Here is a 12628-nt window from a genome sequence, read left to right as displayed (position 1 = left end):
AGCGCAATAGGTCAGGTCAATCTCAGCTGAACGGAAAAATAATTAGTGCGTCGCTGCCAATCAAGCACACTGTTTAACCAGGTAGTATTGAAGAGCATGAATAAAACCACATGGGGCTTTAATAATAATAATAATAATAATAATAATAATAATAATAATAATAATAATAATAATGTAATGTAAAAACTAATATTGCTATATTTTGAACCAGTATTTATTAACTGGTACTCACATCGCGCTTTTCCGCACTGAGCACTCAAAGCGCTTGTGAACACATCATCTAGAGTAACCCCACAAACTAACACATTAAAATAACACAGTCTGTGAAGTTTTCCGCTTGTTTTTGTGATTTTTTTTTTTTCCCCGGACAGCTGGGGAGGTTTGGGGCAGTTTCTGGTCGCCTGCTGTGATCAGCGTGGGTACTCGGGGCCTTTCACTTGCTATGCATGCTGAGCCGCCTGCGCTTGTAAATCTCCGTCCGTTCCAGATAAGAGACTGGAGCGGGTGTATTAGCCACCGCCTTGAGTTTAATTACATTGTCAACAGAGAATAATTGTAATTGATTTCTGCTCCTCTTCCAGAGACCGCTGAGCGCGCGGACTGACACACACACACACACACACCGCCAAAAGACCCCGGTACGATTCGCACGAGCTGATTTAATGTCTCAAACCACAACGTGGGCTTTGCACACGCGCACCAAAGTAAAGACAGTGCGAATTAGATGCGTCATGCCCTCCAGTTTAAAATCTACGGTCTCTCTGCTGGACTAAACTTATTGTTGAGTTTCTTTTTTTTTATACTTTGAGCAAAGTAAATCCTGAGAGAGAATGCGAACTGCATCTCGCCGAGTGTCTCCTCATGCTCGTTAATTATATGAGCTCTTGTAATTAATTGATCACTCCCCCTGTCGCCTGAGCGATAAGAAGCCGCATCAATTCCAAACGCCTGGGAAGCCGTGATTCAGCGGAGGAGGGTCATGCAGAGGCGCTCCCATTATCAGCATCCTCATCAGTCGGGCCTGACAGAGCCTTCACACATTGCACTTCAAGTTCGGCCAATGATGTGCGAAAAAGACGCCAAGACGATTTTTAAGGGCACTAATGATTAAACGGCCCTTAAGGGGCTATTTGTAAGAAACAGCAAAATTCTGTGACCTACAGAATAATTTTTTTCTTCGCTTTTATATATTATTATTTCAGGGACACAATAAACCAACCCAAAGGAACGAATGCGTCATAAATATGTTGCCTAGTAAATGGGTGTTTAAGTGCAATAGATTTACAAAATTGATTACCTTTCAGAATGAGCAGCTTTTTTTTTCCTTTACACAAATAATGTGGAGAAAATGAATGGCACAGGCTGTGAGAGAATAAACATTAATAAACTGCCTTTGTTCAGAATGATTAGACACTTTGAAGGCTTTTAATCACGACACTGCCAGCTTTGTGAATTCATTTTTCGTCATCAGTGCTTGTTTATTATGAAACAACCCTCCAGAAAATGCCGGGATGATGCTGGACCAATCCTGTATGGCTTGTAAAAAGTCTCTAGACTGACTCCAGGTCAGCTGCCTCGCAGTCAAGTCAAAACTACTGAACTGAGCGTGGTTAAAAAGCTGACTCCACAAAACTACAATCGGATGAATCCAACTTTGAAAGAAAAAAAAAAAACACATACACAGGAAAGCATATGCCCTGTTTGATGTCAGCTTGCGCACCAGACGGTATTAATAGAAAGGCAGAGCCGACACAGAAGCGGTAGAAATGTGAGTGTCGGATCATCATTAAGACGGGCGGCCAGCTACAGAGTCCGCTCCTCCTCCTCACAGATGACTACTCTTTCTCAGAGTTTAGGATTCCTCATCTCAGGCAGAAAGGGAAGGGGGGGAAATCTTTAATTGTAAGCAGAGCTGCTCGATGAAGTATGTAAAGACGCTTCAGTCAGCCTTTTTAAAGCTTAAATTCATTTTTCCATTGTCCCAGTAAACTCACAGAAGATGGATGACGCTCCTGTTGAGGTATCACACAGCTCAAAGTAGGACAATAAGGAGGGATACTTTTCAAAGGCGCAAGATCTGTAACAAAGAGCAGCCACCTTTTGCTCGGGCAGGGATGCATGTGAGTAATGGTGTGTGATGATAAATGTCTGAACAACTGAAGTGTGGATGTGAAGGTAAAGGATTTTAAGGTTATACCTGATCTACACTGTCTTTATCAGTTTTCAAACATCGAGGTTATACACAGTATACGAAGAGTTCAGACTCTTTCCTTACTGAATTCATTTTAAATCTGCTCTACTTAACGATCCCTAACTTGTCTTTACAAAAGCATACTAAGGCACAAGTCAGAGGATCTTATAGTTCACACTGCATGTCTAAAGAAACACCAAGTCGTGAGTAGAGATCAAGGAAAGGCTGTAAAACTTTTTCTGAAACGTTCAGTGTTTCCATGAGCACAGTGCTTCCCTGAGACCCCCCCTCCAAAAAAAAAAAAGATTCCTTTAAAAGTCCTGTAAAAAGGAGACCTTTTCAGCAGCACTCCACCAATCAGGTCTTTATGATAGAGCACATAGATGGAAGCCATGTAGGATTTTCTGATCTAATGAGATAAATAGTGAACTTTTCTGGGCAAAACTCCAAGTTCTACTGAACTGAGTACTGTGCACAAGTCTTGAGTCACCCATCATTTCTTCATATTTTGCTTTTAAGGAGCCAGACGTTCTTGAACAATAGTTCTCTGGGTCCTTCAAAGTACTAAAGGTGTTTCAAAAAATGTTCTTTGGACATTGGTTGCTTTTTCACTCATTTTCAGTCCAGTCTTACCTGAACATTTTTAGAGTTTTTTTGGGGTTTTTTTGTTAAGCCACTTAACACTGACCCATGACTCATTTGAGGATAAAAAACAAAGGGATGAACCAGTGTTGTGTCTATACATATCAGACAACCTAGCAAAATACCAATTTGGAAAAGCACCTTCAGGCACTTTGTTGCTAGAAGCCTGTTATAGAAACACATATTCCCATTTCTTTAGTTGAATCTATGGAAAATACACAGTTTGACAGACATAAAATTGTTTTTTTGCACCAACAAGGTGATTCTCAGAGATTTATTAGCCAAAACGAAGCATATCTCGGCATGGTGTGATCTGTGTCCTTAAAAATTTTGAGGAAACTGGACAAGCGGAGGACAAAAAAGAAGTGGCAGGCCACAGCAGGTGAATCGTATCTGAAAGTCATGTCCTGTGGAAATAGGAAATAAATGTAGCAAAGACCTGACACAGAACCTGAGAGATGCATCTGACCCTTCAGCTGATCCACCTGCTGTTCACTGAAGCCTCATCAGAAATGGTCTCAGTGGAAGGGCGGCTGTCAAGAAGCCATTTTTAAGGAAGGAAAACAGGGAGAAAGGTCTACAGGTCTGTGGGCGCGATGAATCCAAATTTAAAATCTTTGTCAATATGTACGCAGGAGGTCAGGAGAGAGGACCTCTGCAGGCCTCTGAGTATCTGCAGTCACCTGTAAAACACAGTAGAGGCTCCTGTCATTGTTTAAAGCTGCATTTCAGCCAGTGGTGTTGGAGATCTTGTTAAAATTGATGGAATTGTGAACACAGAAATGTACCACCAGATCCACCGTGCAATACCATCTAGAAATGTCTGATCTTTTTCAGCATGTCAGCGTGTAAAAACGTATGTAGGTAGAAATACACACAGTGGAACACAGTTATGGACTCCACAGAGCCTAAACCTCAACATTATTGAAGCAGTATGGGATCATCTTGACAGTGAACAGAATGAAAGGCAGCAACATCCAAAGAAGAGCTTTGAATGTCCTTCGAGAGGCCTAGAGAACTGTTCCTGAAGACTACAAAGAAATGACAAGAAAGAGTTCAGGTTGTGTTGAAGAATAAAGTTGTTCATACCAAATGACGATTCTCAAGCTGCTTAGAATTGTACAAACTCGGTTTTTGCCTTATATACTGTATTTACATGCATGTTTGCATGCTTCAATAAATCACTGCACCCATTTCCCATTTTCCTAGTAAAACATTAAAAAAAAATGAAGGATAACTTAAGATTTTTGCACAGGACTGTATATCTGGCAGACACGTCACTGCTGATCATTTGCCAACATCATCCCTGTCATGAAGCATGGTGGTGGCAGCAGCATGCTACAGGCTTGGTTCTTGGCAGGAAGCCTGAGCTTAACTGAGAGTAAATGCAGGCACAAAAACTAACCAGAAGACTTGCTGCAAATGTCCACAGGACCTGTGACCAGTGTGATGGTTCATGATGGACTTGGAGCTATGAGCACCTATGGAAATTGAAGATTTTAAGAAATTTACAAAAATTGTGTTTTTAATCTGATTGATGGGAAAATGGCAATTTTATCAAGGTATAATTAAATCAATAAAACAACCAAGTGTGCAAGGAGCACAGGACCCTGAATTCTTTCTGAGGTTATGTTTCCACATGCTTAATAAGACACTGACAAAGAGGGAATCATCTCATATGACATCATGTTTTTATTACAAAAGGCTGGAACAATGCTAACATTTAAAAACATCACACTTAAGGTATTAATTCTGTCCAACTACTCGTGGCATGTACCATGTGATGGCTGTCCTTATTGTAGGCTGTAGGTCTGCTTCCTGTCTCGGAGTTCAAAGGTGACCCACAGCGAGCGTGGATCCTTCTTGTTCTTACGCACAGTGATCTTTCCCTGGAGCTCTTCTCCTAAAGAAAACATCACAAAGAGAGAAATATGAGTGTCAATACACGTTTTTACATAGAAGAATTCACTTAATTAGAGGGTCTTTCTTTGTCTCTCTCTCTCTTTGAAGGGGTGAGTCATTAAATCACCTATGAGAGTCATCATTAAATCATCAGCTCACTGAAACAGTCTGCATGCCAAAGTATCTTTGGGCAAGATACTGAATCCCAAGTTGCTCTTTGTGTTCACTGGCGAGTGAATGTTAGATAGGAAGCACTAAGGTGTAGAAAAAAAAGTGCTTGTATGAATGGGTGAATGAGGCATGTTGTATAAAGCGCTTTGAATGCTCAGAGTAGAAAAGCGCTATATAAGAAGCTGTGCAATCTGGTGGCTTTTTAACCACCAGATTTGTCTCAAATTCTAGTCAGGTAGGATTACTAACAAAGGTGGGAAGCCCCAGAGCAGTGGACCAAACCAGAGAGAAAGGAACATTTTTGCTGAGAAAAGGATAAGGGTGCCAATATTCTCCACATTTATAGTGTTGGCACACCACAAGGAAAGACTAAATTTTTTTGTGCTTTTCATTTTTGCTTGGTAAGTGTTTGTGCATTTATGTTAGTCACAGTTGCTCCTGTGTGCTTCTAGTCCAAACAGAGTGTTTAAAAAGATGTTGGTGGATTTTGTTTTTGGGCACCTTACAGAAAGTTCAAGGAAATAAAACTCTATACGTCACACTTTGGGGAAAAACAAAAAAAAGCACACCAGAAGACAAAAACAATTTCATAGTCAGACATCAATCCATGTGCTCATACTAAAACAAAAATCTTCCTGATACCCTGCAGCAGTACAGTGCTGCTGAGCTCAGGCCTCTGCAGCATGAGCTGAACGCACTGGCGCTTACAGAAATGATGATGTGTGTAAAGGCAATGTGGTTTAATGTATGTTAATAAGCGAGATTGTCTGTGAGAGTGTGTGTATGAATGCAGATGCGCTGAGATCTCCAGATGGCAGCGAAGAGGAAGCGCGGCTACAGTACGACGCACGAGTAATCGGGAGGCTGCGAGAAGGCGCTGCTGATTATGACGCATAATCACTCTGATTAACTTCACGTTTGACTGCTGGAGGTAAATGAATGTTTACCCAAATGGCAAACAAGCATCCTCTCGCGCTCTTCATCCCCCAGCCCACCTCCTCACTGCGTGCCACGCGCTCCACATAGCTGGAGGTTAGAGGAGGACGAGGAGAGAAAATGCTGACAGTGGAGCTTTCTCCAGCAAACTGTCCGCCATTGCTGCTGTCACGTCTTACTCGTTACCATGCCAACGGCGCTGTCACAGAGTCTGCTGCTGGCGCCGCGCTCTGGGGCTGTCACTTCACTGCAGAGAGGGCAAACAGCCACGGCGTCGCTCCGTGGGTGCTCTTACAAAAGCAAAAACTCACTGTGTGACGAATTCTAATGGAACATCAGAATGTTTCATATTTGGCTGGTTTATTGTAACCTTATTGATGAATCACTTTCAAAACAATGGTACACCCATACAGTATTTAAAGACAAGTAACCAGAAAAAAAAAAACACATGGAAAAAAAAATCTTAGTGTAGGATATGGTTTGGCATCGTCTTGCTAAAACAAGTAGAGCAGTCACACTTGAAGACAGTGATGTTCCTCCAAAACCCGCATCTATCATTGATGCATCAGCATTAACAGATATGAAAGTTACCCAATTCCAAGTGCAATAATGCACCTTAATCTCTCTAACTGTGCGCTGATAACAGGCTCTATGGTCCATCTCATTTATTACATACAATTTCTCTTTACATAATGAATTTGTGGCTATAGCAGCACTGCATTCATTACCAGTGGTTCAGAAAGTGTTTCTGAGCCCAGGAAATTATTTCCACAGAATCGGTTCTGCTATTAAAGCTGCTCTGCCTGAGGACCTGAAGATCATTCAGCATTTTTTTTTTTTTTTTGAGGAAGGGGTCCCTTGTGTACACACATTTCTTAAAATTCTCTGAGCCTTACATTATTATGTATCAGAGACCTACTGTAGCCTCTCTGGTACGCTCTTCTTAAACACAATCACTGACCTGTCAACAATCTTCCACCTTCTGTGAACACAACCACATTTCATGTGATCTTGGTGTTAGTACGATCGCCTTTAAAAGAGACCAAATTATATCTTCCTCTAGGTGTTAGGAAAGACATTTTCTTTTGTGTAATAGTTAAAAAAAAATACAACAAATTAATCTTAAAACACATAATTTTTATTAGATTTTTCTAGTATGCTGAAAGCAGGTGGCAGAAATAATTTAGAAAATCCAATGGTTAGAGTTCTGATGTTCTTGTATAACTAATAAAACACTGCGTAGCCTCCACCAACTGATTTCCACAGAAGTCAAGACACAAATGCTGGGAAAAATAAAACAAAGATATAACCCGTAGAAATAAACTGAAAGACACCATTCTGCCCTCTACTTAATGAACTGGGTCAGTGATCAACAATATGAAAGCAAAACAACTTAACTGTGAAAGAAAAGGTCACTGACACACATGCCTAGTTTGGGTTTTTCCAAGCTCAAGTATGGTCTGTGCGCATTTTACTTATAAAATCGCTGAGAAAGAAAACTATCTGGAATCAGTCTTTTATCTTTCCAACAAAATGCTTTTGTTTTGCCTAATTTTCTAGGAACTGAGTATACATAAATTGTTTTATAGGCATAAGTCATCTCAGTTTTTGCACTACCAGTAGTCTGGTAACAGTAACTGAGTCTGGCGCTTTTGGGAGGCTGCAGTCAAACTTCACTTGGTAAGAGGTTGATAAAGGCCAAAGAAATAATTGCTTGACCTTTGGTAACCTTTTACTAAAATAACACTGAAAGGAAAAAAACGGTTCGTGACCAACGACTCTTGCTCTCTAAGCTGTCCGTCTAATTTCAGCTCAGTATTGAAGCATACAGACAACCCATGACAGGGTGTCTTTTAAAGTCATCGTGTGCCTACAAGCAGCTCTGCTGTAATCAGTCAATCCAAACTCCCAGTGGACAAGGGTCTCGTGCTTTCAGTAAACTGGCCGTTCAGAACCTCAGAGAAAGAGTTAACCATGTGTGGAAATGAGTCGGGGAACAGTGCGGGGCTTTCACTGTGGTGTCGTACATCACCATGCCAGTATCATTAAGCACAACCGGGCCTGCAGAAACCACCCATCTCAGCCCAGTGCAGCTTTTCTCCATGAAATTACACCAGGGATACATGGCTTGCATTAGTGATTCATTTAAACTGTGTCATTTACAATTTTTGTGCTTAGCACTCCTGGAACTAGTATCATCAGGTCTCTCTAAGCCTGATAGCACATTTTTTTTAAAAAATCTTTGTTTCTCTAAAAGCATAAAGATAGGAAATACAAACAGAGGAGAGGAAGTGACAGAGAGGGACAGACACACATACCCACACACATGCAGTCCATCAGCAACACAGGAGAGCCAAAAATAGGTTCAGGCTCAAAGTTCCCCTCTAGAGCTTTTGGGGATCCTTTCTGTCACCCTGAAATACACTTTTACACAAAACAGCAAATCAAAGCAGTTGACTTTACCTCATAGCTACATTTCAGTTACAGCTCTCTGACATACTCCCTCTTGCTCCAATCTACCTTCATTTAATCCTTCTCTGCTTCTCGGGCCTCGTTCAGTACAGAGCGAAGAGGCAGAGATGCAGAGATGATGGATTGTATATCCCAAGCACCAATCTGCACATACAACTGGTCCAAGCTTAGCTTGGCCGCTGCTGCTCGACAGCTCAAGGACCCTCAGAGTTCAAACAGGAGGAGGAGGGGGGGGGGGGGGGTGTTGAGGAGGCAAAGAGGTGTTTAAACTGTGCTTGGACAGGATGGGGGGGGGGATTTGGAAGAGCTACAGTTACACTCAGGACAGAGGAGGTGAGTCATGAAAGGGGGCAGGAATAAACGGCACCTGACTGACCAATGAAAGCCTGGATGATGATGCACGCCCATGTTTTAGCTGCTCTGACTAGCTCTGAGCAGGTAACCAGGGCACTGCCTCAGCCTTGAGGCTCATGGGACTTTCTTGCACCAAAAAAGGAGAAGGGAATGTGACCTTTCTCCAGTGAACATTAAGCAGGTAAAACTATGAAAAAGAAAAAAAAAAAAAAAAAAGGACCCTCCTCTTCAATACTAGAGCTACACAAACACACCAGAGCATGACAAATGATTTTCTGTTTAATTTATTATGCTGCCAGTCAGGAGGATTTGCAGAGATGTTTTGTTCCAGGCTGCTGCGTGCCTACTCTCTCTTGAGCAAGCACCTCCCACAGAAGTGCAGCCTCAGAGTTAATTACTGCTGCACTCATACAAACACATCAAATAAGATTTGGTCCCCGCCACGATAAATCACCACAGCCCGAGCCAATATGAAACACAACCACTGGCTGTTTATGCTCAGCCCTTACTTCAGCCGATCAGAGCTGAAAGTGCTTCTCGGTCATAACCCAGGAGGAGAGGCCGCTGTGTGTGAGAGAGACTTTTATCATCTTCAAGGTGACTTTAGAAAGTTTTCTCTTACAGCCAGAGGGAAGTTTAGTACAGAAGTATGCAGGAACTCTTGTGTATTTCAGTGTGTAAAGAGGAGTGTGTGTATGTGTGTGTTGTAAAGTACACCATAGGAGCCTAGCAGGCAGCCGGTGCTGTTAAAAACTCCATTTCTGGTTTACGGCCCCTGGAGGAGGCTGGAGACCGTTAGGGTGCTGGGGTAGAGTGAGCACATCAATAACCTGCTTCTCAATCCCACCTTCATTTTCTTCTCCCGTTTAACTTTTTCTGCTGGGCTCAAAATTAGGCACAGACACACACACACACACACACACACACACACACACACACACACACACACCGATGGACGTTTATAGACTTAATGCCAATTTGAGCTCGATTCTTCCAGCTTGAAATAGATCACGCTACAAAAACACTTGTGTCTGTGTCTTGGTGTGTCCGTGTAACATGTCACTGTGCCTTCTAGTTACCGTAGGACACAGTAAAATTAGGCACCAGTTAAAGAAAACCAGAGAGAGACAGAACATGTGTAAGGGAGGAGAATGCGAGCGTGAATTCTACAAACAAGAAGAAGTCTACAAACTGAGGTCTAGTGGCCTCTAGAGGTACTCATGTCTTTTAGACTGCAAAAAAGATCAGAACAATGATTTTGGCTGTTATTAGTCCCAGAAAAAGAGCTCAGAAGTTTCTACAGGAAAGGTAACATCCTACGCAGGATTACCAGGGGTGGAAACACACGCAAAAGGGGATTATATTTGACAGTTATGTTCACATCTGCTGATAATTGTTTAATTTCTTCTAACTTGAATGGTAAAACATGATAAATGTATCATATATATGATGCATTTATCATGTTCAACTTTAACAGAAATTAAATGATATTTAGATAATATTTAAACCTAAATTAAACATATTTTCACATTTCAGGAGTAAAACAGAACCTTTAATCTTGACACAAATATTAGTTTGATTTATATTGCGATATACTGTTTATCGATAGTTACTGATAAATTACTGTGATAAGATTTTTTCCACATCACCCAGCCATCCCCTTGTACTTTTGTTTTTCGCTATAAGCTAAAAATCCAATAAACTAAAATCTTAATTTTCAAAGAACTACCCCTATATTGTATCATTTCAATTGTTGGGAAATAACCCCACAGACAGACAAAAAAATACTTTCTGTAAATATCCTCAGTACAAATTTGAGAACAGTACAAACTGTACAAACTTTCATATGTAATCAAAGGAGAACATAAACAGAACTGACATATTTACTCAAGAGTGGGCTGCTTATGCTCCTGGGGGGGTACACCACAGGACCCGTCTCAATGAAGGGGGCAGTGAGGTTTATATATGGATCGGATGTACGACTTCAGCACAAATCCAATGTGGTAGCACTGAACAGCACAGCTGTTCAAATGTCTGTCTACTCTCCATGGATAGCTGGGAAAGAGTTGTCTGAGAGAAATGTTTATGACCAGAGTTCATAAGAAGAGACACTTACTTTAATCAGCCACTGAAATTTGTCATTTTTGACTGTGCTTACTGCCATTGTGTCTTTTTCAATAAAGTAGGCTTGTTCATTTGTGACATCACTGTGTCTTCTCATTTTTTGACATCAGGAGTGGCACAGGACAAAGTGTCTGGGACTGTATAAAGTCTCTCTATGTGCTTGCTGAAGAGAACGGCATTGCTTTAGACGCTAAAACTATTTGTGGTGTTACCTGCCTTTGTGGTAACATGCCTTCGACACACTTTGCAGTGCACACTACAGTAGAAACCCTCTTCTCTCTAAAAAGAACATGGCAGCACAGCTTAGGATTGCAAAAAAGCCAAACACAGCATATCAGCACAAACATACCATACAAACTGTCAAGCACGGTGGTGGAGAAGTGATGATTTCGGCTTGCTTTGCAGCCACAGGACCTGGTCATGTTGCAGTCACTCAGTCGAACATGAGCTCCTTTGTATACTAAAGTATTCTAAAGTCAAATGTGAGGCCATCTGTCTGACAGATACAGCCTTGCCAAAACTGGGTCATGCAACAGGACGATGATCCCAAACAAAGCAGCAAATCTACAGCAGAATGGCTGAAAAAGAAAAGAATTAAGGTGCTGCAATGGCCCAGTCAAAGTCCAGATCTCAACCCAATTGACTGGACTTTAAGGGAGCTGTGCATAAACAAATTCCCACAAACCTCAATGGACTGAAGCAAAAGAAGAGTGGGCAAAACTGCTCCACAACAATGTGAGATACTGAGATCCCTTCAAGTTACTGCTGCTAAAGGTGGTTCTACACACCACTGTTCTTGTTCACATGACTATATCAAGCACTAAACTGTTGAGCAATCTGGTGCATAATGCTCTTTGGTATCACTGTGCAGTTTCCCACTTCTGTACTGTATTAGCATACCATTCTCCTCTGCTCTCACTGATGCATTTATCTGACCTAGCATAATGCAAAGCCCTCGATAGCGTTTGAGCAGCATCAGAAGTTTTGACGTTCTTATCATCCCGGGTGCTGGCCTCGCAGGCTGAGCACGGCTAAGAGCAGCCGGACATCGAGCGCCTCTGTCCCCACACAGGTCATTTATTACAGCAGACTCAGTCTGATATCTGGCCACAGAGTGGACAGCCAGTCTCAGAGCTCATCCATTCCCACTTCAGCAGACATATCCATGATTCCCATTATGATAACACTGAGAGCAAGAGCTTACAGCAGCAATAAACACCACATCATTCAGACATTATGCATTGTACACGGACTCACTGTGACGGGAACACCACAAAATAAAAAAATCATACATTTCTGAAAGCAACACCAGCAGCAACAATAATTTCCTTTACAATAAAGGAAAAAAAGAACTGGTTGCTGAGTTTGAGAAGCAGCACCATAGATGAATAGATGAGGAAAATGTCCTGGAACCTTACAGCTCTGAGATGAAAACACTTGTAATACAGTGATCTGACTTTTTTCTTTTTACTTTAGCCTCCATAGGTTTACTAGGCATACCAGAACAGGAAAGGCTATCGCACCAAAACCCCTGCATACTAAACCGAGGAAGGGTGCCTTTACTGCCAACCACTGCAGAGCCCATCAAGAATGTGCAACACAGGTTATTTTTTATACCTAGTATTTACAGATGTTCCTTAAAGGCGTCACATGGAGGCAATCGGCAATTTTGAAAAGCGGACAGCTTTAAGGATACACTTGCTGCCTGCGTATGTGTGATTATGTGCTGCAGCTTTCTAGAGAACGGCTTATCCAAGCAATTTGAGTGCGTGATTGAAGTCATTTGTCAAAGACAAAAAAAGAAAAAGACAAAAACAAAACAAAAAAGAGGGCATA

The 12628-nt window shown here is 41.6% G+C and overlaps 1 protein-coding gene across 1 annotated transcript in view; it reads right to left on the bottom strand.

Moving 5' to 3' along the window:
* Window positions 1–4519: 4519 nt before the first annotated feature.
* Window positions 4520–12628, bottom strand: part of prmt3 (protein arginine methyltransferase 3) — a 62719-nt gene continuing 54610 nt past the window's right edge. Inside the window, exon 16 of the mRNA XM_030724119.1 lies at window positions 4520–4736. Coding sequence (XP_030579979.1) covers window positions 4627–4736 — 110 coding nt within the window. The 3' untranslated portion in view covers window positions 4520–4626. The remainder of the gene's footprint in view (window positions 4737–12628) is intronic.

This window comes from Archocentrus centrarchus, chromosome 3 (genome assembly GCF_007364275.1).
Source record: "Archocentrus centrarchus isolate MPI-CPG fArcCen1 chromosome 3, fArcCen1, whole genome shotgun sequence".
Taxonomy (NCBI): domain Eukaryota; kingdom Metazoa; phylum Chordata; class Actinopteri; order Cichliformes; family Cichlidae; genus Archocentrus; species Archocentrus centrarchus.
This window is presented reverse-complemented; position numbering and strand designations above follow the sequence as displayed.